At 40.2% G+C, this 27,327-nt stretch overlaps 1 protein-coding gene across 9 annotated transcripts in view; it reads left to right on the top strand.

Annotated features, from left to right (window-relative positions):
* The first annotated feature begins 879 nt into the window (after positions 1 to 879).
* Positions 880 to 27,327, top strand: part of LOC139443981 (metastasis-associated protein MTA3-like) — a 50,974-nt gene continuing 24,526 nt past the window's right edge. For 8 of the 9 annotated variants that reach the window (XM_071224876.1, XM_071224875.1, XM_071224870.1 and 5 more), the window contains exons 1-4: positions 880 to 1,071; positions 1,558 to 1,625; positions 1,790 to 1,883; positions 12,376 to 12,423. In XM_071224876.1, the coding sequence (XP_071080977.1) occupies positions 1,044 to 1,071; positions 1,558 to 1,625; positions 1,790 to 1,883; positions 12,376 to 12,423 (238 nt within the window). In that variant the 5' untranslated portion in view covers positions 880 to 1,043. The remainder of the gene's footprint in view (positions 1,072 to 1,557; positions 1,626 to 1,789; positions 1,884 to 12,375; positions 12,424 to 27,327) is intronic. The other variant, XM_071224873.1, reaches the window with a different exon arrangement.

Genomic DNA, 27,327 nt, shown 5'->3' with positions numbered 1-27,327 from the left:
ATAAACCACCGTTAATTCGGAATTCTTACATTGTTTAAACCGCAAAGCAAGCCAGGCCATTCTCCTCAAGATATCTAAATATAGATCCCATCACATTTTTTTATATTTTGAAAGTTGAAATTACAAATAGATTTGATATTCGTAATAGATGGACGATATAGTTAGATAACGACCAGGTGAATGCAAGATAATTGTTACTATATTTGAAGTTGACCCCCGCGACCCGTGCGTGGTTGATCTTTCACTCTCAGGATGCACAACATAGGTCCGGGTTAACTACTGTCACGCACACTGGAACTATATTCTTGCGCATGTAGACAGGTGTCCTTTTCCCTGACGTCACATAGTTGCTAAGTTACTGAGTTTTTCCACCCTTCTTCACCGGCGTATGAGTACTATGATCCCGGGGTAACTACTTTTAGATCACTGATCATTTGTTTGACCAGTGCTGCCATGGTCGATGAAATTTGATTGTTTGAGTGACCACTAAAGGCAGTAATATGCTAAATGTGGGTCCAGGAAGGTTCTAACAAGAACAAAGAAACCCTAAACGACGCTTTCGTTTGAATTTAAACTCGTTGTTCTGAATAAACGCTATATACATTTATATGATTAATTTACCATTTTTGAACATGGAATATAAATATTTGTACATATTTTGCCTAAAAAATCTCAATAAAGGTGAAAATGACAAAAATGTGTTTTTCTCGAATATGTTATAGTTTCTGTACACTACATATATCTAGACTTATAGAGGGTGTCAAGTGGTGAAGTTTGACACCCTGCATGCCTAGGTTCTGTGATGGACGTACCTCAAGTGTATTTTAGAGTGAAAACCGAGTGTTGCCGAAGGACGAATGACGTCACGTGTGAAAAGAGGAGGAAGACAGTAGGCAGTCCGAGAAATGGCGACTCCATGATCTGTCGCTTCAGGGGGGTAATGAAGTGGACCTTCGTGATATTATACCCCATGTATTCGCATGATTGTGCTTTATAGGACGAATAAGGATACTATCTTTAAATTACCACCATACACATGAAAAATGGCGGCAAATATGTACAGAGTTGGAGGTACGTATAATTTCGGAATATGGAAAGAGCATGGACGGACCCACTCGTCCCGCGGCATGATACCTCGACACCTTTGTCGTGACACAACATAGTAATCATGCATAATGTACCTTCCGATCGATACCATGCAGATTCTGACTATATGTTTGATTTCATAAATGTACATTTTGAGCTTTTAGGTTGTTTCGGAGTTTTTAATTCACATGAGTACAGTGCATGCGTATGCATGCGAGGTGTGATTCGGTTCAACTTCACTGAGAATCTCCGTTAACCACTTTTTACCGTAAATTCCGATAATCTAATGTAATTTCTATATAGAAAATGTGGGTAAAATTAATCTGTCCATATTTTTTATGTCTGATTTGCTTTTTGTTCGTCACATTTGAACCTCGATTACCCCAAGGGACTATTTTTCGTCAGTGGCTTGTACATACAAACCGGTATATTGACGAGCACACACAAAGACCTTTTTTGTTTCCTTTGCAGATTATGTATATTTTGAAACATCGTCCACGTCCCCGTTCCAAATTAGACGAATCGAGGAACTCAACAAGGTAAGTGGATTGTGTTTTCGTGTCAATTCAAGCGATCGTGTGTTGAGAATGTTGTAAATCTGTTAAATTCCGGTGATTGCGGCGGGTGATTTGGGTTATTGTTATTCAATGCTTATCCAATGGCTGACTTTGACTAAGAGTGTCTGTCAACATCTTCCTTGCAGACTCCAAATGGAAATGTGGAAGCCAAAGTTATGTGTTTTTATCGAAGGAGGGATATATCGAGTTCACTCATCGTTTTGGCGGACAAGCACCAAAGTAAGTAGAAATGAGGTTTGTTTATTGATAGGCCGGTGATACGATTAGCCCTCATACACAGCCGGATGGGGCACGCGATGCATGTCGGCTCAAGTAGTGCGCTCGCGACCTACTTTGAACTCAGTAATGCTTGGACTTGAGTAAAACCATTGTTTCACAACGTAGACATCTCATATCATTTTAAAAACACAGGTCCACGTGGGTCCGATCCAAGTGTTGAAAATAGTCCCGCTTTGCGAGCAGATATTTGATTGGAGGACCTAGGCTTCATTCATAGGTTTAGTGTTTCCCTACTTTTAGGATGTTTTAACTGTGAATTATGACTGATTATATAATTATTATTTGTTCAAACATATCACAGCAAGTTAATATTATTGATACATGATTGTTTAATTGCATTATCGTCAAGAGAAATAGACTTATTGCTTTCATATTTTACATCGACATGCATACGGTTTTCAGACATACCTTTCTTGACAAAAAAGATATTTCAGCATATTAGAATATGAAGTTGATACATTTTAGTATAAAGCTAACTTTAATAATCAAATTGTATGTTTTGATTTTGTTCAATTCAATAGACTAACCATTTCAGTCAGTGAAAAATATCATGTGAGGAACATCTCAAAAATCTATTTTATCCCTTGCATGTTTTCAACAAGCAATATATCAGGTCGAAATATTAAGCATATCAAATAAAGTGAAACCTTGTTGGTCAGGACCCTGTTAATCAGGAAATATTGCACTCTGGAGGGTTACTTTTGGAAACGTCGTCAGTGGTGAACATATTCCATAGCGGTTCCGATTATGATTAGCATAATGCCATTACACACCAGTGATTAGTTTTTCTGGAATTTTGTTATTCTTGAGATGTTTCTTTCAGGAGTTCTGTAGTTCGCTGTACTCATCAGGGGTAGAAACTAACATTTTTGGTCCACTTGTTCTTACAATAATAACATTAAGCAAAATCCTTAAAAATGGCAAAATGCTACTTGTCCTTATGCTACCTTAATTATTTGGTAGTTTGGCAAGGACTATTGGACCGTGCAAACTTATAACGCTGCTTATCAAAACTATTTTATAAATTTGAATTGATCACATTGATCTGAAAAATGTGATAACATTGGGTCTGTATCGCCAATTTCTTTGCATCAGTGTTTGATAAATCTTTGCGACACAGTTTTGGAAATAAAAATTCATTTATGGCATGCTTGTAAGAGGCAACTAAGGGGGTCGAGTTGTTGATGCATGTTATCGCATATCACATTGTGGGGATCGAGACTCATGATGTCAATCATTGGATTGTCTGGTCCAACAAACAAGCAAGCATTAGCCCTTGTGGTTGTTATGTTGTATACTGGAAATCTTTCCTTAATTTCTACTACTTCTCGTGTGGGCATTATATTATCTTTGGTAGTGTTGTCTTCAGTCTGTAGGATAGGTGCCATTATAAAAAATGTTGAACTTGAAATTTTGAGGTTTTAAAGAATTTATTGGCTCATGACATGATGTAAATTTTTATACATGATTGACGCTATGGTGTGGTATGCATTTTACTTGAGACACAAATCAGCAATCACCTATATTTCATGTTTGACATAAAAAAAAGATTTGGATGGTTTCGGTCTGTGTCTGGCTGATTATGCTGTCATGACCCGACAGATTGTGGCTCATGCTGTCTATCTAGACTTGTCTTGTTCCAACTGGATTGTTTACAGGCTGTCGTGATGAAACAACATTCACCCACGGACACCTAGTTACTGTTCTTCTCCAAGAGGCTCCAAACAGCATCTGGGGCGGTCGGGTAGCCTAGTGGTTAAAGCGTTCGCTCGTCACACCGAATACCCGGGTTCGATTCCCAACATGGGTACTATGTGTGAAGCCCATTTCTGGTGTACCCCGTCGTGATATTGCTGGAATATTGCTAAACGCGGCGTAAAACCAAACTCACTCACTCACCCAAACAGCATCTTCCCGATGCAAGGGAGTTAACTGACTATGAAAGTCCAGTTTCCACCCTTGCCGAACTAGGCTCCGATTATGGAGTTATGTTTTGGCTGGACTAACAAGTCTATGCATAGTCCGATCAAAATTGTGAACGAACTAGACATCCAGTTCGTAAACAACATGTATTTCAATGTGCAGATTTCAGTCGACTGCAGGATTTGCAAAACGTGTACCGCCAACTGGGCGTCAACAGATATTTTTCAAATTCTTACACACTTTTAATCAAGGTGCTCATGTGACATGATGCACTTCGCGGGTCAAGACCACTTTTATTTCAATATAGACGTTGATTAGTAACCACTGATGGTGCTACAATCGAGCCTGGAAATTCCTGCCTCGTTCGGCAAGGGTGGAAACTAGACTTTCATAGTCAGTTAACTTCCTTGCCTCAGAGGGGGCACGGGTGGCCCAGTCGTCTAAGGCGCCGCAATTCACTGTGCAGAGTTGCGTCCCTTGGGCACACCAGAAACCTATGATTGTGAGTTCGAATCCCGGTTCGTCCCGATTACGTTTCTAGGTTTGTCAGCACCATACCCGTGCTCATGGGTTTCACGGAAGTGGTAAACGTCTGAGACCTGCATCACTTCGGACTTTCCTCCCACATTAAGCTGACACGCCGCGATATAACTGGAAAACTGTTAAAAGCGGCGTTAAACTAAACTCTCTCACTCACTCACTCCTTGCCTCAGGAAGATGCCAAACAGCCACCAAGAACAATTTGGTTTATGATGTTAGTTAGCCTGCATTGATGTTAGAGGCGTCTGTGGAAAATACAGAAATGTTTTATATGGACCATCTGTGTTAAATACCACTGTACTTTTTATGAAACCTATAGTATTGTTCCCCAGCAACCTATGCTGTTCGTAAGAGGTGGTAATGTATGTTCAACCCTTCACTTCAGATTGTCTAAACTGCATCACCTCAAACTTTGTCAGTGGTTTGTTCAAAGTCTGAGGTCACATGAGTACAGTAAAAGTCAAGCCATATTTACAAGTAAATATTAGAAGAGTGGATTAACTGTTAAGAATCATGACACAAACACTATCTACATCCAGTAGGCAATTTTCATCTCAAAGGTACACTCTAGCAAGACCGCCTCCTTGGTCAAATGGTAGAGCATCCGGCCGGGGTTCGATCCCCTGCCGCGTCATACCAAAAGACGTTAAAAGATGGTACTTGTTGTTACCCTGTCTGGCACTCGACATTAAGGGGCTAAAACAAGGACTGGTTGGCTCGGAGTCAGTATACTGTGTCTGAGTTGGGTATTCATGTTAAACTGCGGCATGGTATCTCAGTGAGCTAGCACTATAAATCGGCATCAGTCCGAACTAGTACAAGCAGCCACACACATACACGTGCATGCATGTCGCTATATAAGTGCAATAATCGTTAAACCCCATTTCACCTCACCTCACTCTAGGGAAGTCAAGGATCATCTGAAAATAGTCCTTCAGGACAAGTTCAGGACCCACAACAGGTGGACACTATCTTAAATTTATGCGAAGTGCAGCCGCACACACACCTGCATGCATGTCGCTATATAACAGCAATAATCTTGGACGCGACGTTAATCCCTATTTCACCTCACCTCACCTGAAATTTATGCAAATATACTTCACAGCTTAGAGTAAAGTGGGGGAATTGGTGGCCCAGTAGTCATGTCAGGATCTTTGAAAAGAAATCCCACATTTGCTACAATTTTGATGGTTGGTTTGTCGACACCGTACCTGTGCTTGTGGTTGCAAACAACGTGGTATATGTCAACAACCTGCAGTAAATGTGACCGATGAGCAGGAGCTAAAATGACTACCCCTTTTTTGAAACCTCTTAAAGCAGGGATGTCCCAGGGGTCTAAGAAGATGCAATTAATTGCAGAGTTGCTTCCCTTAGCTGCCCGATTCCCCAAATTGTTGGTTTTGAATCTAATATTCAATTAATTTTGTTTTAGTCAGCAACTGACCCACACTGGTGGATTCTGCTTATTGGTTAATGTCTTATGGCTCTTTAAGTAAATGTATTCTCACACATAGAGCTAACACACTGGTATGAGACTGAAGAACTGGTTGCATAAATGTCAAAGTACACATTTGGCTGAACTGTTAGTAAGTAATATGCCTGTGAAGTTCTGGATTAGAAATAGGGCTTCAGCAACCGTAATTGCGACGATGTTCGTCATAAGAGACAACTAAAGGGATCGTGTTGTCAGACTTGCTGACTTGGTGAATGCATGATTATTTCATGTACTTCAGTAGAGATTTGTTGACATGGTATTTCTGGTGTTATGTGCTCACAATAGTGTGTTTGTGTTAGGGGGAAATAACATCAAAACTCTTCAACCCTGTGTATAAGATGATCCGATCTCTCTTCTTCCCCAGTGTAGTAGGGACACTGATGCTGATATCACCTCTCCAGTGTAGTAGGGAGACTGATATCACCTCCCAAGTGTAGTAGGGACATAGATATCACCTCTCCGGTGTAGTGGGGAGACAGATATCCCCTCTCCAGTGTAGTAGGGACACTGATGCTGATATCACCTCTCCAGTGTAGTGGGGAGACAGATATCCCCTCTCCAGTGTAGTAGGGACACTGATGCTGATATCACTTCTCCAGTGTAGTACATGTAGTAGGGACACTGATGCTGATATCACCTCCCCAGTGTAGTAGGGAGACTGATGCTGATATCACCTCCCCAGTGTAGTAGGGAGACTGATGCTGATATCACCTCCCCAGTGTAGTAGGGACACTGATGTTGATATCACCTCTCCAGTGTAGTAGGGAGACTAATGCTGATATCACCTCTCCAGTGTAGTAGGGTCACTGATGCTGATATCACCTCTCCAGTGTAGTAGGGACACTGATGTTGATATCACCTCTCCAGTGTAGTAGGGACACTGGTGCTGAAATCCCCTCTCCAGTGTAGTAGGGACACTGATGCTGAAATCACCTCTCCAGTGTAGTAGGGGGACTGATGCTGATATCACCTCTCCAGTGTAGTAGGGACACTGATGCTGATATCACCTCTCCAGTGTAGTAGGGACACTGATGCTGATATCACCTCTTCAGTGTAGTAGGGAGACTGATGCTGATATCCCCTCTCCAGTGTAGTAGGGACACTGATGCTGATATCCCCTCTCCAGTGTAGTAGGGACACTGATGCTGATATCACCTCTCCAGTGTAGTAGGGACATAGATATCACCTCTCCAGTGTAGTAGGGACACTGATGTTGATATCGCCACCCCAGTGTAGTAGGGACACTGATGCTGATATCACCTCTCCAGTGTAGTAGGGACACTGATGCTGATATCACCTCTCCAGTGTAGTGGGGAGACAGATATCCCCTCTCCAGTGTAGTAGGGACACTGATGCTGATATCACTTCTCCAGTGTAGTACATGTAGTAGGGACACTGATGCTGATATCACCTCCCCAGTGTAGTAGGGAGACTGATGCTGATATCACCTCCCCAGTGTAGTAGGGAGACTGATGCTGATATCACCTCCCCAGTGTAGTAGGGACACTGATGTTGATATCACCTCTCCAGTGTAGTAGGGAGACTAATGCTGATATCACCTCTCCAGTGTAGTAGGGTCACTGATGCTGATATCACCTCTCCAGTGTAGTAGGGACACTGATGTTGATATCACCTCTCCAGTGTAGTAGGGACACTGGTGCTGAAATCCCCTCTCCAGTGTAGTAGGGACACTGATGCTGAAATCACCTCTCCAGTGTAGTAGGGGGACTGATGCTGATATCACCTCTCCAGTGTAGTAGGGACACTGATGCTGATATCACCTCTCCAGTGTAGTAGGGACATAGATATCACCTCTCCAGTGTAGTAGGGACACTGATGTTGATATCGCCACCCCAGTGTAGTAGGGACACTGATGTTGATATCACCTCTCCAGTGTAGTAGGGACACTGATGCTGATATCACCTCTCCAGTGTAGTGGGGACACTGATGCTGATATCCCCTCTCCAGTGTAGTAGGGACACTGGTGCTGATATCCCCTCTCCAGTGTAGTAGGGACACTGATGCTGATATCACCTCTCCAGTGTAGTAGGGACACTGGTGCTGAAATCCCCTCTCCAGTGTAGTAGGGACACTGATGCTGATATCACCTCTCCAGAGTAGTAGGGACACTGATGCTGATATCACCTCTCCAGTGTAGTAGGGACACTGATGCTGATATCACCTCTCCAGTGTAGTAGGGACACTGATGCTGATATCACCTCTTCAGTGTAGTAGGGACACTGGTGCTGATATCCCCTCTCCAGTGTAGTAGGGACACTGATGCTGATATCACCTCTCCAGTGTAGTAGGGACACTGATGCTGATATCACCTCTCCAGAGTAGTAGGGACACTGATGCTGATATCACCTCTTCAGTGTAGTGGGGAGACAGATGATATCACCTCTACAGTGTAGTAGGGACACCAATGTTGTCACCTCCCCAGTGTACTAGGGACACTGATATCACCTCTCAAGTGGAGTGGGGAGACGGATGATATCAACTCTCTGGTGTAGTAGGGACACTGATATCACCTCTCCAGTGTAGTGGGGAGACTGATGATATCACCTCTCCAGTGTAGTAGGGAGATCCGGGTTGAGGATAGGTCCTCAGCAAACAATGGGATTGGGTGGTAAGGCCATGTCACTGTATCCCAATTGCAGATATCGATGCTCATGATGTCAATCACTGGATTTTCTGGTTCTGATTTGATTACTTACAGACCGCTGTCATATAGCTGGAATAATGCTGATATCTCCTCTCCAGTATAGTGGGGACACTGAATGTCATTAAAATACATCATGTCTTCAAAAGTAATTGAACCAATAAGTATTTCTGATATGCAGCAGCCTAGCAAGCCTCAGATTGACAGCAGCCACTTATTGTTCTGTCAAGTACGGAGGATTGTAAGCTGTTTAGTAGATTAGATACCATGGACTGAACTATCAGTCTACAGGGAAGATCATACTATAGCTGTAGTGCATTCTGTACATATTAACCCTGGTTGATGCATGTCATCGGTCCCAATTGCGTGGATCGATGCTCATGATGTCAATCACTGGATTGTCTGGTCCAGACTCGATTATTTACAGACTGCTGTCATATAGCTGGAATATTGCTGAGTGTGGCGTTAAACAACAAACGTATTAAACCAGTGTTTTAAGAATTCTTATGGTGTGTATTAATATTTAATGACCTTGTAGTTACCTAGTTCTATTATTGTTAGTAAAGTAACATAAATACTTCCAAAGATTTGTTGGACTTCAGAGTTGTGACTTTACAGTGGTCAAAACTAAGCATGTGAAGGTGTCCTTGTATTCAACCTAAAGTGAAGGTTTAACATGAGTGAGTATGGTTTTAAGCCGCTTTTAGCAATATTCCAGCAATATCATGGCGGGGGGCACCAGAAATGGGCTTCACAAATTGTACCCATGTCGGGAATTGAACCCGGGTCTTTAGCATGAGGGGGCACAGGTGGCCCAGTCATCTAAGGTGCCACGATTCGCTGTGCAGAGTTGCATCCCTCGGGCACACCAGAAACCTATGATTGTGGGTTCGAATTCTGGTTCGCCCTAATTATGTTTCTAGGTTTGTCAGCGCCATACCCGTGCTTGTGGGTTTCATCGAAGTGATAAACGTTTTAGACCTGCATCACTTCGGACTTTCCTCCCACATTAAGCTGACACGCTGTGATATAACTAGAATAATGTTTAAAGCGGTGTTAAACCCAACTCACTCACTCACTCTTTGGCGTGACAAGCAAAGGCTATTAACCACTAGGCTACCCAACCGCGCCTGTTTAACATTTGGGGTTACCTAGATTGATGTCATTGCTTGTAAAATACTCCCCAAAAATATTCAAACCCCAATTAATTTCAATTAACTTGCGTACAGAAACGCATGCATATAATGGAAAACTCAAATGTATAAAAACAGCATGCATAAATACTCAGTGCAGCATTTTGGGCAAGCGTACAATGAAGTTAATTTCCGAAACACAATTACAGGCTAATTTACTTTCCGAGTCAAGCCTATAGTAAGAACCCTTATATACATCTTAAACCTTTTTTTTTTTCTTTTTTTTTTTAAATCTCAATAACCAATAGAGTGATGAATAGATGAGTGAAAAAATATTGGCTACCCAATGAAAATGTAATAACCCAATAAAAATGGAAACCTTTGAGTAAAAACTCAATAGCTCAAAAGGTTATCTGGAGCTCTGCAACTCTATCTTACACTTACTCATCTTCCCGAGGCAAGTGTGTCCACTAGCCTATATCAAGGCCTAGTTTCTACCCTTGCAACATCAAGGCCTAGTTTCTACCCTTGCAACATCAAGGCGACATTTCTTAACTCGACCCTGGCATTGATCACACGTTGTGCCCCTTGTAATTAAAAGGCGATATCCAATAAGATTTCTGTTCTTATCTTGTATACATTCACAAAAATGGCGACTACTATAGGCGATCGATCAGATATTAAAAACCTAAGCGATTTCACCTCTGACGCAAAAAAACTAGGCAATTATTGAGGAGTTAAAAGATAAAAACAAAACATTCGTGTCAACAAGGACAGGCAGTGGTAAGTCACTTTCATATGAAGGTCTACCAGTTGTGGATGTTGATTTTGTTAAACGTTCTCTGATTGGACTATCGATATGTGTGATAGTCAAATCATATTACGCTCAAGAAAAGTGGGCTTGATGTGGCAAGGGTGGAGACAAGACTTTGATAAAAAATAAGGCTATTGGACACTCTTACCCCGGGAAGATGACACTTACTATTTAAAACATTTATTAAGGTCAAATATTCAGATACATCTGCAGAAGTGTGCTTTTGAATCTGCAGTATGAGGTTATGTTTGTTTTACCTCCAGGGACCTAGAAGCTCCATTTAAGACCTCAACATCACATTGCCTTTGCTTGGTATGGGATAAGGGACGGTTGGGTAGTCTAGTGGTTAAAGCGTTCGCTCGTCACGCCGAAGATCCGGGTTCGAATCCTGACTTGGGTACAATGTGTGAAGCCCATTTCTGGTGACCCCCTCCATGGTATTGCTGGAATATTGGTATGAACTAAATGGTCTGATATCTATACTTTGGTGATTCTGAGGCAAAGTAGGTCTCCAGCACACAGACTTAGATTAAGGTTGTACGGTTACAAATACGTGTGACTGGCTGATTGTTTGTGGTTGATGCTTGTGCCATCATCTAATATTCACTCATTCACTCTTACATGTGTAATTTTCCTGAGCCGCATTGGCCCGCCTCCGTGGCCTAGTGGATAGAGCATTTGCCCGGAGAGCAGGTCAATGGTTTGATCCCCTGTTCCGTTATACCAAAAGACCTTAAAATATGGTACTTGTTGTTATCCTGCCTGGTGCTCAGCATTAAGGAGATTTAATGATGACTAGTCGGCTCGGAGTCTGTATATTGTGTTTGAGTGGGCATCTTAGTCTCCATGTCAAACTACAGCATTGTATCAGTGGGTTAGCACTGTGAAACTGGCATTAGTCTGGACAAGTACAAGCTGCCACACATGCACGCATGCATGCATGCACATTGCACATCGTTATTTATGTGCACTAATCTTAAACAAGACGTTTTTCAACCCTTTCACCTGTGGTGCATCGTATTAATTGTCCTTATCAGAAGATGTATTTGGAACACATTAAACACTTTTTTAACTGAACATGAAGAAAATTGTCATAGAAATGGTTAGAAAGTATCAAAGCATTTCAATGCTTCTGAAAGCTTGGTACCTACTTTCATTTGTGTAAGTCCAAACAATTTAGCATATTGTCACTTAAGTCACAATAAGTGATGAACCAAACCCATAAGTACAAACATAGGTCTGAGGTGCACTGGTTATTTTGGTCTCTGCTTTCAGCTTTCATTGTACCTAATTTGAAAAAAAGTGATAAAAACAGCGTTAGGGGAGTCCTAGAGCTCTTCTATAGTATTTGAATCTATACACCCCCTTAATCTTACATTCGGGTTATGGCAAGGCCCCTTTCAGGCTTGACTTTCATGCTTAATTTCAAATGCTGATAGGCGTATGAAGCTTACACACTGAATGGGTGAAAAACATGAAGAAGGCACAGAATTCTGATCAAACTAGACACCTCAAAAGAATAGGCCATGAGGGATTAATTATAGTACCATGAAAAGAATGGGGTGGTCCTGAACCTTTTTTTTAGTATTATTGGAACATGGCAGCCACATTGTCTCATTTCACTATTATTTGTTCCTGTAGCAATTTGATATGCAAACAGTACTGTGAAACAACTTAAGAACATCTTTTGAGGTTTTATCCTTATCTGTTTCAACCTATGCTTGTTGAGATTTATTTTCGTGGTCATGATATTGTTGCAAGTATAAAAGAAGTCAGTTAGGTCACAAAGTATTATGTTGCCATAAGTTTGCCTTTCCTACTTGCATGACTGAGGTGGTATTAACATTGCATTAACTTCCTTGCAGCTGATGCCCTTGATTCCAAAAAGGTGTACAACCAAGACAGAGATGAAGGTAGGTTTTGTTTCTAGGGTTAATTGTCATAGTTTCACATTTCAGGTACAATTTGGATTGCACTGAGTTGTGATTGGGGGATATGTTGCTACTAAGGCTGGCACAGAATACTTTCCTCTTGATTCGTGTATTTGCAGCAGTTTTACCCTCTTTAAAAGGAAGGGCTAGGTGGTATTTTTCCGGAGCACAACTTGAAAACTGTGAAAGACTTTCATCCAAACCTGGTACATGTATTAACTAAGGGCTGAAGTGGTGCCTTTTGCTATTTAGGGATTTTTCAAAATTTGATTTTCTCTGATTCCATGGAAACAAGTTAGACTTGTCTAAAGTTGCATAAAAGATGAAATAAGAGGTGACTAAAGTGATTGGGTGGTCAGACTCGCTGACTTGGTTGATGCATGTCATCGTATCCCGATTGTATGAATTGATGCTCATGATGTCAATCACTGGATTGTCTGCTCCAGACTCTATTTACAGACTGCCCTCAGAAAGCTGGAATATTGCTGATTGCGGCATTTGTTGTACTGCTCAAAGATGCAAGATCTATTGACTCCCCTGTACAGCAAGCTTCTGATCATGCTAAAATAGCCAAAAACTGATTTTGCACCTGCCTTTACGAGTTCTGTCCTTCCACATTTAGTTGTCATGCTGTGATACTGATCAAAGCGTTAAACCAAACTTACTCACCAACGGTAGGTACATCTTTGTTGAATATATGGCATAGATATTGCACATGGATAATAGTCTGTGACTTTATCAGCTAGTCCGAAGTCCCTGTCTGGTATATTTCTTATGGTCTAGTAAGATCAGCTTGTACTTGTCCAGTTACTAAGGCTCATATCTGAGAATAATGCCAAAATACATGTTGGGGCTAGTAGACTCAAACAGTTTTGACAGACTTTGAGGATTATTTTATCAATGTTACTACATTTCCAGAAACTTTGAGTTAATCACAATGTGATCATTCAACATCTGTTGATGCAGACTACATTTGGATCAATGGTTCTCTTCATTGTGTTGAACATGTTGAATTATTAGCATGATTTAAAGTACTAGCACGATTAGTTAATTTGGAAATTCATTGCCAATTCTACAACAGACTGCATTTCTAATTTGACATTGATCCCTTGAGATGATCTTATAAGGTCATGATTTCCCTTTCTTTGTCAAAACCTAGAAAAACAGTGGTGTGTTATTAGAATTTGGGATGGCTTCACTTATCATGATAGACCTTTGTTTGTATTGTAATTAACATTAAATATTGTACTCAATGAAGCATTAGTTTTTATGTATCACATGTCTTGTATAGTCAAAATAAATAACTCTTTATCAAGCGCAAGGGTCAACTGGACTAGACATTAAATTGCTTAATCAGCGAGCAACTGACCTTAGTTTTTGTCAGAAAAGACTGACATGACTTACTAAGTGAGTGTGCCTATCCTGAAATACGGGACTATATGGCTTGAGACTTGCACTGAGCGACAGCTGACTGACCGACAAGTATGGGTCGTACTCCACACCAGGTTGCTGATATTGCAAGCCACTGTTGTTGACACGTCATTATTGTTGTATGGGGTATGATATCCTTTCGAGCTGTTGTTATCAAAGATATTATTTTCAAAGGTTCTATGATGCCAGAATATGCCCCATGCTATCAACCAATGGTTTGATCACTTGATATGATAACCAGTTTGAGGCAGCAGTGATGGAAGACCTAAGGGATATTTGTTGACCCCATTTCGCAAATGGTGTCACTCACTTTCTCATTCCATTTTAATACTGCAGTGTTAATGGTTGGTATTCTATCACTAACTCAGTCCCTTTGTCAGAACCATAGTCTTTGAGGGGCTAAGTAAAAATAAACCCTTGTATAGTGCTCACGCTGTTTAGTTGAATCTGAAATGTGGAATAATCACACACACACACACACACACACACACACACACACACAGTGATTAGGGGGAGATGGGCATTCAATGAATAGCAAGGGCAGTTTGCTTTAATACTTAAATTATTGCAATATACATTGTACTCTTATAAGAAGTCTAGCAAACTCCTTTTTACATACAGATTGTATAATTTTTTTCTTTATTTTTTTCAAACAGTAATTATGCTGAAATGAATATAATGACATAAAAAACATGTTTCTCTTTGGCTGCTAAATTTTTAATGAGATAAATCTTGCAAAACCAGAACAAGTTTCCATCAGGGCAAATATCTGGTTTACTTACAGTGTGTGTGTGACACCTCTAATTTCTGCAGCATCCACATGCCATTTCTTTGAAGGTCATGTGCCAGCCTTTAAGTTACTTATAATTTTATTGATTTTCTATCACCATGGCAACTTGATGGTATTAACCTGAGCTGCCTGATAGTGCTATTAATATTTATGACATGAAAACAAAATGCAAACACCTCTTGGCCTGCTCGTTGATCTGTGGCTATCAAACCTGTATGCTTGGACAGTGTAGTGTCATGTGTCATGTGTCATTCTAGAATAGTCTTCTTATTTTCCAGCAGGTGAAAAGCTTTAGGGTATAACTCTAGGCTAAGAATTAGATAAACTTATACATTTATGTATGTTTAATGCAGGAAATCATAATCACCCTTTTCCCTTAATTTTCATTATGAATGTAGTAAGATTTTCTTTTGGTAAGATAATTATATTAAGGTAGCAACATTTGCAGGAAAGCCCAGATGAAGGTGACATAAACTGCCTGTGCTGTAGAATGATTGATACCTTGTTGAGTAGAGTAGTGAGTCATCACATGTTTCTTTTGGAAAACAAGTCTGGCATTGGGGGAAATAGCATCATATTTTCATCTGAATCATATAGACGATGAGGATTGGACAACATAGGTTTTTGATTTCTGTCAAGATTGTGAATTTTCTCTCTTCTGAAGCATGGTACACATGTTATGTCTTTGCTAGAGGAGAAACACTGTGTAAGATTGACTCGAGTTGGTTGTATATAACAACTGCATGGGACGTTGCTCATGATATGAATCACCAGCTAGTGTAGTCCAGACTTGAAAATTTCCACCTGCTGTGACACATAGCTTGACTGCTGCTGTGACAAATAGCTTGACTGCTGCTGTGACAAATAGCTTGACTGCTGCCATGACACGTGGCTTGACTGCTGCCATGACACGTGGGTTGACTGCGGCTGACACGTAGCTTTACTGCTGCTGTGACACGTAGCTTGACTGCTGCTGTGACACGTAGCTTGACCGCTGCTGTGACACATAGCTTGACCGCTGCTGTGACACGTAGCTTGACTGCTGCTGTGACACGTAGCTTGACCGCTGCTGACACGTAGCTTGACCGCTGCTGTGACACGTAGCTTGACTGCTGCTGTGACACGTAGCTTGACCGCTGCTGTGAGACATAGCTTGACCGCTGCTGTGACACGTAGCTTGACTGCTGCTGTGACACGTAGCTTGACCGCTGCTGTGACACGTAGCTTGACTGCTGCTGTGACATGTAGCTTGACCGCTGCTGACACGTAGCTTGACCGCTGCTGTGACACGTAGCTTGACTGCTGCTGTGACACGTAGCTTGACCGCTGCTGACACGTAGCTTGACCGCTGCTGTGACACGTAGCTTGACTGCTGCTGTGACACGTAGCTTGACCGCTGCTGTGACACGTAGCTTGACTGCTGCTGTGACACGTAGCTTGACTGCTGCTGTGACATGTAGCTTGACCGCTGCTGACACGTAGCTTGACCGCTGCTGTGACACGTAGCTTGACTGCTGCTGTGACACGTAGCTTGACCGCTGCTGACACGTAGCTTGACCGCTGCTGTGACACGTAGCTTGACTGCTGCTGTGACACGTAGCTTGACCGCTGCTGTGACACGTAGCTTGACTTGACCGCTGCTGTGACACATAGCTTGACTGCTGCTGACTTGTGGATAGGACATGGAGGACCTGTGTTTTTCCTGGGAGCAAATGCATTAGGTCATTTTCATGATTTTGTAAATTTTAAAAGGACATTCCGCAATATATTTAATTAATTTGGAAACCATCTTTGATCCATTTGGGACGACAATCCACCCATGTCCTACAACATGAACCTGTATGAAAGTGTAACTCTGAATCAGTGATCACCTTGGGAGGTAAAGGTCTCCTCTTTGTCATTGATTTGTAAATACTTTTAGAGATTGTCAATGTTTGTATGCAGTACCTTCTAACCTTACATGAACTTCAATCTCATTAAAATCAGATCTTAGTTTTACGCTACGGCTAAACAAAGATCTGAGGACATCCCATTACGGGTCACGTCAGAATGATCTTTCATCCAACCAATCAGAGTGTCGCTTAACAGATCATGAAAATCACACACGGAATGTGTTTTCTAATTGTACAACCTTGAAATATTTAACCGAGGATATTCCGAACGACAGTTACAGGTTTTATGATTATATCCACACAATATAGGCCATCTATGAGCCATTCCAGAATGTTCTTTTTATCAGTTTTAAAAATTTTAATCGAGAATACGTCAAAATATGTTTCAAAGAGTAGTCGCCAGTTTGAAACTAGTGTCTTAAAGCTCAAGAAAGCTGCTTTCTGATTGGCTAATGTCGAGTTCTTGTCAGTCATTTGATTGATCGGTCAAAGTTCGCGAAAGGTCGTTCTGACGTGAACCCTAATTGGATGTCCTCAGATGTTTGTTAAGCTGTATCTGATTTTAATGAGATTGCATGAACTTCAGCATATTAATGTCAATGCTGACGGTAACATACAATAAGGTGCTCATCTGAAGTCATGGTATCATATTTAGTGACATTATCAAATTTTTCTCAAAATGTTTTGAAAGTATTTATATGTTTCAAAATAAACAAAAGTCTGCTAATAAGAGACCTGTAAATTTCAGGAAGGACTGGCGACATGTATTTGTGGACTACCACTTTCACATTACGTAGATGGCAATTCCGCTGAAGTCATTTTTTTATTGGCAAGTGAAAATAAATACAAATTTCATACCCTGACTTAGGATGATATGTCATTGGGAGTTCTACATGTGATGACTATGCTTGTCGTAAGAGGCAACTAACGGGATCAGGTGGTCAGTCTCGCTGACTTGGTTGACGCCAATCACCGTATCCCAATTGCGTGGATTGATTCTCATGATGTCAATCACTGGATTGTCTGGTCCAGACTTAATTATTTACAAACCGCTGTCATATAGCTGGAAAGTTTCTGAGTTTAGCGTTAAACAACAAACAAACATGTTTTTAGCGGGCCAGAGCTGTTTTAGATGAGATTCTTATCATTTATCTCCTGAAACCCTACAACCACATTTCAAGTTGTTACCATCATGTTTTGGGGGGCATGGATGTCCGAGTTGTCTAAGTGCTCTAATATAGGCGTGCCGGAATCTAGATGGTGGGTTTGAATCTCATATTTGCCCCATTTATGTTCCTAGGTTTGTCAGCACCATATCCATGCTCATACTAGTTATAGATTTTGCCACAGAAGTGGTAAAAGTCTTAACATCTGCATCACTTCAAGCTATCCCCCAACATAAAGCTGAACCTCTGTGAGAAAAGTGAAAACACTCTGTAAACAAAACTCACTCACTCACTCATGTGCTGACCTGGCTTTTACATGTTGAGGTGCACGGGTGGCCCAGTCGTCTAAGGCGCCGCGATTCGCTGTGCAGAGTTGCGTCCCTTGGGCACGCCAGAAACCTATGATTGTGAGTTCGAATTCTGATTCGCCCCGATTATGTTCCTAGGTTTGTCAGCACCATACCCGTGCTCATGGGTTTCACCGAAGTGAAAGTGAAGGTCCGAGACCTTCGGGCTTTCCTCCCACATGAAGCGGACACGCCGTGATATAACTGGAATACTGTTAAAAGCGGCGTTAAACCCAACTCACATCACATCCTACATGTTGAACAATACAGGGCCTGCTGGTCTGTCTTTGACAACCACAGACTAGTCCTCGCCGAGTTACATAGGTATTGATTCAGCAGCCACGCCACCAGTTTACTGCTTTTTGGAACTTAATTTCCTGAACAGAACTGAAGATAATATTGATTTTAGTTGAACACATTCATTATCTGCGACTGGTTTGTGACCATTGTAGATCAGATTTAACAGACACATGTCCCAGTTGTTTTTGAAGCTGGACTCTGGTTGGCCTACTATGTGGTGCCAAGGTGTATCTGACAGTAGTAACGTGTGGTGACTGCGATATGTGAGTCTATGTGGGTAAGATTGATTAGCGAATGTAGTGCAGTGTTAGGAAGGATCAATGGGGGAAATTACATCATTACTATTATTAGGTGGCACTTTTGCTTAGGTGACGATATTCTTCCTAGTAGGCTGAAATGAGGCAGAACCTTCAGTATCTGTTCTTTGCGTTGTGACAGATCAATCATTTTTTATCAATGGGATTAAGTACTTGACAAATTGTTTTAGTTCTTGGTTTCCTTTTTCTTTAAAACAATGATTTTAAAGTCAGATTTTTTTTAAATCCTTAGATTTTTACAATAATTTTGTGAATTTATTTATCCAATTTTTGTCACAATGTTTGGGTTGTCATCTCTGATGTCAAAGAAATATAATTCCATTTGATAGATATTGATGAATTTTGAAAGGAATTGCTTGTCATTGCAAGGAAGCATCAGCTCGAAAACCAGCTTTACCTAGGCTTGAGGGTATAGTGAAACCTAATGGATTCTCAAGCTGTCAGGGTGATGTATTTTATATCACGTTTCAGCCTAGGACAGTGCTAGATTTTCCTGGTTAGCTTCAACACCTGGACCCATTGATACGGGTTATATTCCAACACTAGATAAGACTGCAAAATTGTGTGCATTGTCAAGAGTAACAGGAAGTTTTGTGTTATTACATGGCTAAGGATCTGCACAAACTACTTTGTTCCAACCCATTGCTTAACTTTGAATAATTGAATAGATAAAAGGATTAAATTGACACCATTGAGAATCAATGTCTGATAACATTTCATTTATATACGATATGTATGATAATCATGTTTTAGTTCATCGGAAGCATTCATTGCTTGGTTGCCCAATTCTAGGAGGTAAAGGACTGGAGGAAATCATGATACTCAACATCTCGAAGATCTTCCATTTATACTTTTATTCCATTTTCCATATGCTTAAAATAGCATTGACATTATGGTAATGCACATTGATAGGAGTCAATTACGATGGAACGCTAGCCACCTCTCTGCAGTTGATTTCTCCATGATATGTCTGTGCACTGATATGAAGACTGGTAATGGGGACTAATGTCTGTAATGGCTGCTGTCTGTCTTCTGACCTACTAAAGCATCAGCTGTCTGCCTGGGACATGAGTGAGGGAGAGCGCGTCTGACCTTCCTGCTGTTACTGATGCATGTGGGTCACAGTAGGCTAATACTACCACAGCTTGGGTGGGTCTTTTGGGGGGATACACCTGGCATGGCTGGAGCTGGATGACCTGGACTTTCTAGGGGGCTGACTATACTCCAGCAGAGTCCATCTTAAAACCAGCTTCATTCCCCCCCAAGGAAAAAAATAGTCCTGTTACCGTCACTGATGTTGGATTGGGATGGTGTTACTAAAAATTGAAATTGAGCACCTGAGTAAATATGTACAATTATAAGATGATTTTCAAGTATGGGATGGAAATGATTGACTATGTCAGCTCTGTCAGTGGAACATGGGAGAAATCAGTGGCGTGTATTGAAATCAATTGAGCAGAACGAGAGACAACACAAAGGCCTGGGTGCTATGGTGCAGTGTGGTGAGGCTGGGTTGGCGGCAGTCCAGCAAGCAGGGACAGCTGGTCCCACACAAAGACAGGCTACACAAGGGAGTGACAACCCTGGGGTACCTGCCTGCCCAGATGTTGTACTCCCTGCTAGGGTGTGATTGAGAGTCATGCATGGCCTGATTGATGAGGCCCTCTTGAGGTGCTCCTTCCTTGGCCACAGTGTGAAACTCTTGTACAGGCCTCATTGACGAGGCCCTTTTGAGGTACATCCTCATTGATCGTAAAAGCTATCCGTGGCCTAACTGATGAGGCCCTCTTGAGGTGTCCCTTCTTTGGCCTCAGTGAGGGCCAGACATGAGGCCCTCTCGAGGTACATTGTTGGTTATTGACAAGCAGAGCATGATTGTTGGGGCCCTGTTTTGGTGCTTTCTCATTGGCCATTGTGTGAGAGCCTGGCATGGCCTGATTGCTGAGGCCCTGTTTAGGTTCTCCAAGGCAAGTATGTTAATGCCAGGCAAAGCCTTATTGCTGTCATCTTGAGGTGCTTACACAATGACCAGGCTGTGACAGCCCTGACATGGTCTGATAGCAGTCACCTGTTCTTCCATTCCATACCATTTGATGGATGGTTGCTAGGGTCCTGATAGGATTGTCGCAGTGATTTTGCCATGAATCGGTTGACTCCACCTGAGTCAGTTTTCTTGTGTGCTAATGAAAAAGTAATGGCATGTTAGATGTGTTTGTTTTTGATGTTATCCCTGCAGGCTAGTGAATATTTCAGATTAGACTTCATCCATCTGACATCACTATGCTTTCCTGATGCTAGAGTGCACAGTGAGCTTTGGGGTAATGGGTGGCCCAGTTGTCTAAGGCGATGCAATTTGCGTCTCTTAAGCATGCTTATTTTTAGATGTTTATTTTTGCTAGAAACCTATGATTGTAGGTTTGAATCCCATGTTTCTAGGTTTGCCAGCACCATACCTGTGCTTGTGGGTTTCAAGTGGCAAAATAACCGCAAATAACACCTTCAAATCATCATCCAGCCAAATTCACTCATATGTTATTTGGTACTTGTTAAAGACAATATTTCACTTGTCTGCAGATAATGGCAACAAGTAAAATTTTCTTTGTCTCCACTCTGCTGATAATAGTCTGTATATCGAGACCAACATGGTCTGAGATGATTCCAATAACAAGCACAGGCAAACTGATTCAAAGGTTTTCACACTGACATCATCAGTACTGTGAACATGAGAGAAGTTTGGTAATTCTTATCCACACGTAACGTTGTCCAGGTTATGGGCCTGGCCTACAGGAAGCTGCATTTCCTGATTATTTATATACAAAAATTCCCTGGGTACAGTTTCTATATATGTGACCTTAAGTTTCTATACATTTGCAAGGATATCTGATCGAAAGTTACACTCACCCATTAGTCACAGTCAGTTTGTTAAATGTTAAAGGTACCCTGGGGGGGTTGTAAAATTTCAGGCTTTTTGAGAAAGTAAATGATTTGGTTAATTTCTACCACTGATGTGGCCTTAAATATTACAAATAAACTTTTTAGTATTGCCTTGAGTGAAATGGTGATTGGTGTTGAGTAAGTTGTGTAATTACACCTCACTATGATCAGCCGAATGTCATAGTGATGTAAATTCTGCAAATACATGTAGCTTGAATTGTGGTTCATGTGGGAAAATTAAGATTGGTGAAATTCAGGAAAAGTTAATCGGTAGACAAATGTTTTCAGAACAAATTGTATTTTCGGCCCTTATCACAAAACAAGATATTTATGTCTGTCAGGGAAGCTGTATTATGTGAAGTCGTTCAAGGAAATAATTCTTCTACCTGTGATGGTGAATTTATAATCCTGTATGGAAAGTTCATTTGATCAAAGTTTATGAAGACGATTTTCACAGTATGCATATCCAGTGCCACAAGGACTATATGATAAAGGAATTAATGTAACAGTTTGTTTGTTGTTTGACGCCACACTGGGCAATATTCCAGCTGTATGACGTCAGTCTGTAAATAATCGACTCTGGACCAGACAGTCCAGTGATTAACGTCATGAGCATCGATCCACACTGTTGTGATACGATGAGAACCATCAACCAAGTAATGTAACTAACAGCTTATACTGAAGAGCTTCTGACATGTTTAGTGTTGGAATGTGTACATATAAGGTATCATCTCTGAGTTACAACTGGTATCTTGTCTGTCTTCATTAACAGGCCAGAGAAGGAAGCGTGTGACAGCACGACAACAACGAAGACGACGCAGGAGCGTTTGTATGTTGTGTTACACGAGCAGTTGACCTTCAAGCCCACCCAATTTATTTTTTATTTTTTGACAGTTCTGCTGTTTCTCCAGATTCAAGCTGGGCTGTATGTTCATCATTGTTGTTTCATGCGATAGTTTATTGTTCATCGTCATAGTTACATGTTACATTTTGGTTGTTGTACTAATATCCATTGTTGTTTTATAAATGAATAGTGTTAAATTTATGTATTAAATGTATGTTTTGTAAAGCAATTTGCATAATCTTAGGGTCACTGCACGTTAGAAAGAAAGAACAATAACAGTCATGTGAGAACGTATACTTATATTTGTCTGACTATGCTGTTTGGCATTGACAGTGATTCTCATTGACAGACTTTGGTAATTTGAATAGTGCAAGGTCAGTTGTCTGTGATTCTGACAAGATTTCACAAATGTTCACAATTCATTATGGATAGCACCTTTATTGATAGTACATATAGTCTATGTTAACATGATTATGTCATAACAATGCCTTTTAACAGTTACTTGTGCCAAAGACCAAGTGTAAAAAAACCTATTTTCCCTACCAAGTGAGAACAGATGATCATAGTCCATATACATATTATCACTAAAATCTGCAGAAATGACACAAAAATACAGATTTTGCAAGCAGGCTCAATTGTATTTGGCACAAACTGCGAGTTATCATTATCACCAAGCTTGTGTGTGTCAGTGACTTTAGTTTCCAATGGTGTACATTTCTTGAACATAAAACACTGGCTGTATTCTCCTTTCTCTGTAAAAGTGTTTGAGATAAACACATCATGATGATGATGATGATGATGATGATGATGATTCACTCTGGTTTCAGTTCACTTATTGTCCCCTTTGAAATGTTTCCTAATATGAGATTAATTTGATCACTAAGTTTTGTTGTATCAAAGGAAAGCCCAGTGTACTTTGCTCTGTTTGTTTAGTTGTGATCGTACATGAACAAACATGTCAGTAGTCCAGGGACAGGTCAGAGGTCATGTGACATGCCCATTGTGTCCCCAGTTCGTCATTAAACAAAGACCTTCAGGGTCGGAGACGTTTGCGTATCTGTGATATCAATCGACATATTGACCCAATAAATATGTGATCTTTAATTCAAGTTTTCGAAAGTAAATTTGAATATTCATGAATAGAAATTGTTATGTAAGGCTTAAAGTATTAAGAGATTTAAGAAAGCTTCTTCTTTTTTCATTTTCACACAGAATAAAAGCTGGTACGGGATTTTAAATCTTGAAGGAGATGTGGACATCAAGCACACTAATAAAACTGGTGAAATATCCGACCAACATGATTGGTGATAGAGATTCTTCAAGAGCCCATTTATTTTCTGGCGGCAAATTTTGTGTTTCAAGAAGCAAAAGAACATCACAGATTTTTGGAGAAAAAGATGAATGAATGTTTCAAGATACTGCAGATGATTAGTGATTATCCTCATATCAGACCAGATAGATATTAGCAGGCATATTTAAATGCAGATTGCTTAGGAGTTATTCATGCAGTTTTGTTGAATCAATACAGTGTAGGAGAAATTCCTTCCCATGATGCTCGTCTCTGATGGGGCCCTCGTGTATTACACTGATTAGTACAGAGATGAAGGTCACGGCGACATCACTCATAGTCATTGTTGGATGTGGCTTGCAATACTCATCAGTTCAGTTTGTGCTCACGTGAAATGGGCAAAGAGCCAAATTGATAGCAAGATTTAGTTTTGGTGGAGGATATTTGTTTAAATAATTAATTATTTAAGGAATTTGAATTCTTTTCTTGAGACATTTGTGGCAGGCAATGTTTCTTCTTCTTTTTTAAGTTTTAAATGGAATTGCTTAAGATTTAGGATGGTGCTACGTGGAATGAAACCTCTGCTCATTAACAGTGAATTTTTACGGAAACAGTTCAGCAAAATACAGGATTGTTGTTTGCCTTTGAGGCTCAAGCAAATTGTGTAGAAGTATCTTCCTTCTGAAAAAAACAATGTGTGATTTGTGAAACCATGTTGGACTTATAGCTTTATCATGGGTTGTATAAGGATAAAATGATCAGCTCTTTTAATGATAAAACAGATGTCTCTTACAATTTTTATTCCCAGGCACGAAGTGGGGCAGGGAATATAGGAAAAGAGTTACATATGTACCTGGACATAATCTCAAATGAATTCAAAAATTGGTGTTGCAAATTTGTATATTACAGAGTTATGGCCCTTGCTCCTTGCTTTTCAACTGAGTGCATAATGTGTGGGCAATGTTTTGTCAGAAACTACCGAAGTAACATGAATCTAAGAGATACTTGTCATGACTGAGTTGAAAATTGGTCGGTTTAATTAATATTTATCCCCCTGGCATATAATGCGGGGGGATATAGCGATCAGCCAGTCCGTCTGTCCGTAATCATTTCCTTTTCCGGGGCAGAACTCGAAAACAATTCAGTGTATTTGATCGAAACTTGGCAAATCTATCAGTCACATACTGAAGTTGTGCCTTTTGCTATTTAGGAAAATTAGAAATCTTTATTTTTTACGTTCACATGGCAACAAGTTGGATTTAAGTTTTGATATAGGGTGGGTTCACTTATGGAGTATAACAAATAAACTGTTAAATATTTCCTTGCCAAATATTGCATGTCTATATATAAAGCACATACTGAACTGGTGCTATTTGATAAAAAGGAGTTTTAGAAATGTTTATTTTAGAATTTCCATTGCAGCTATTTTGACATTGGCTAAGACAAATGTTGGGTCAGTTACCTGGTTTAGGACCATAACAAGTTCAAATGGGCGGGGGATATAGATGACTTCGTTGACTATACGCTTGTTTAGTTGTTGTTTCTTGTAATTTGTCATTTGTTAGCATAAAAAAGTCCCACAGAAACACACTTGTTTTACTTTCCATTTTATATGGATGCGACCATGGTGGATCTTTTCTGGGTAAACAATGTATGCTTCTTCAAGAACATTCAACTCTTGACTCAATACATACAGAATTGCACATCTACTTATGGTTACTTTACAGACAGCTGCCGGGGGGATATGTCATCTTTCTGATGACTCTTGTTTAAAGTATTTCAAGTATTATACAAGTTATTTTTTCCAGGAAAGGGGCCTTTTGTGTGTATTAATTTCACATATAATCAGACATAAAGCGGCTTTAGTGCAAATCTCTTCTTAAGGCTTTATAGGACTTTTTTTTTAAGAGCTTTTGTTCACTACTATATGAATAAATACAATTCTGATGTGCCCCATGGCAGGGGTAGTGATAACGCTGTTTTCTTGTTTATTTTATATTAGATAATGCATGTTAATTGTCCCAGTAGTGGATTAATGTTTGCTCAGAAAGGTGTAATATCTGTAATACTATACTCTCTGTGTATGACTAGATAGTATGGGAGACATAGGCCATTTATTGAGCAATATATTTGATCCAAATATTTAAACTTGTCACCTGAGAAACGTGATTAGATGAATCAGATCCTATCATTGGATAGTTGTGGTTGAAGTGTTTCGTTATCAGGCTGGGGTCAATCTCCACATGGCTTCCATGTATGGAGTCCATTTCTGGTGTTCCCTGCTGTGATACTGCTGGAATATTGCTAAAAGCAGCATGAACCCAAAGTCACCCACCCAAATACCATGGTTGAAGATTATAACCACTGTTTCAGTTCTGAAATATATACAATTCTGAAGCCCATGGAAACATTTTATTCTTGCTGCCTGGGAATTATTTCAGGAGTATGGTTGTCTCAAACCAGGTTGTTGAGGATGTGAGATACTGTACATGTGTGTTAATGTATGTGACCTTTACAAACCTGTCTACATGCTCCCAACCGCCTATGAACTGGTGTCTGTTATCTTAGATTGACTTGATGTTACCCCTCTTGTTGCTCTCATAACACCTCGCCTGAAACATTTAACCCCAAAAGCACAACCAACTTCACCGGTCAAATGTTATCTGTATCATGAAGGTTTCTTCATAGCTAACAAGCCAAACATAATGATTTGATTGGTTGGTATTTATTTGAATTTTGGAATTGGTAGAGCAAGGAAGAAAATGGTAATAGGTGTGTTATTGATTGTAAAATTTAGTATTGTTACATAGACTCAAAAGTATCACGAAATATTGATTAATAACATTAATTATTGTGTATGTACAGATAAAATTTACCTATGTGACCAATTTAATGCTAAATGTGAACCGATACATTAAATGTTTAAAATTATAAAATAAAATATATAGCTTTCTCTGGCAGTGAGTTATTAATAGAGTATTTGCAATTTGTATCGATACTGCATCGATATTTAAAAAAATTATTGATGCATTGATATCATGACATCCCATGACATGCACTTGTACCGAAGTATCGCATAAAGATGTTGTAATCCATAAATCACTGTTAACACTATGTTTTTGTGATGTCACAATCGGTGTACCTCTCTGTACATATCACAATTGATACAATATCTTGTGTCATTTTTGTATGACAATTTCCATGTTCCATACAGCCATATGTATTGTTAGCTACAGTATTTCATGAATAAGTGATACAGACATGGTGGTATCTTTGGTATAATATTGGTTTACTCGCTTGACTTTAACCAGAATTAATCGATGTTGAATATTCGTTCAGCTTCTACTAGTTCTAGTATTCCAAGGGACCTCCTGATTTAGGTTTCTACTGAAATGATTTACATCAGAATTTATAGGAATTTTTACCAGCCAACAAAATACCTGAACCTAGCACACTTTGGCAACCACTGTTAACTCTGCTCTTAATGAATATATTACAATTACATTTTTCTCTCATGTTGATGCTGATTTAGTAAAAGTTTGGTCTGCGATTCGATCTATAAATATTATGACACTGG

This window comes from Haliotis cracherodii, unplaced genomic scaffold, assembly GCF_022045235.1.
Source record: "Haliotis cracherodii isolate W230 unplaced genomic scaffold, xgHalCrac1.p SCAF_5, whole genome shotgun sequence".
Taxonomy (NCBI): Eukaryota; Metazoa; Mollusca; class Gastropoda; order Lepetellida; family Haliotidae; genus Haliotis; species Haliotis cracherodii.
The sequence above is the reverse complement of the archived record's forward strand: the minus strand, read 5'-3'. Positions and strand labels throughout refer to the sequence as shown.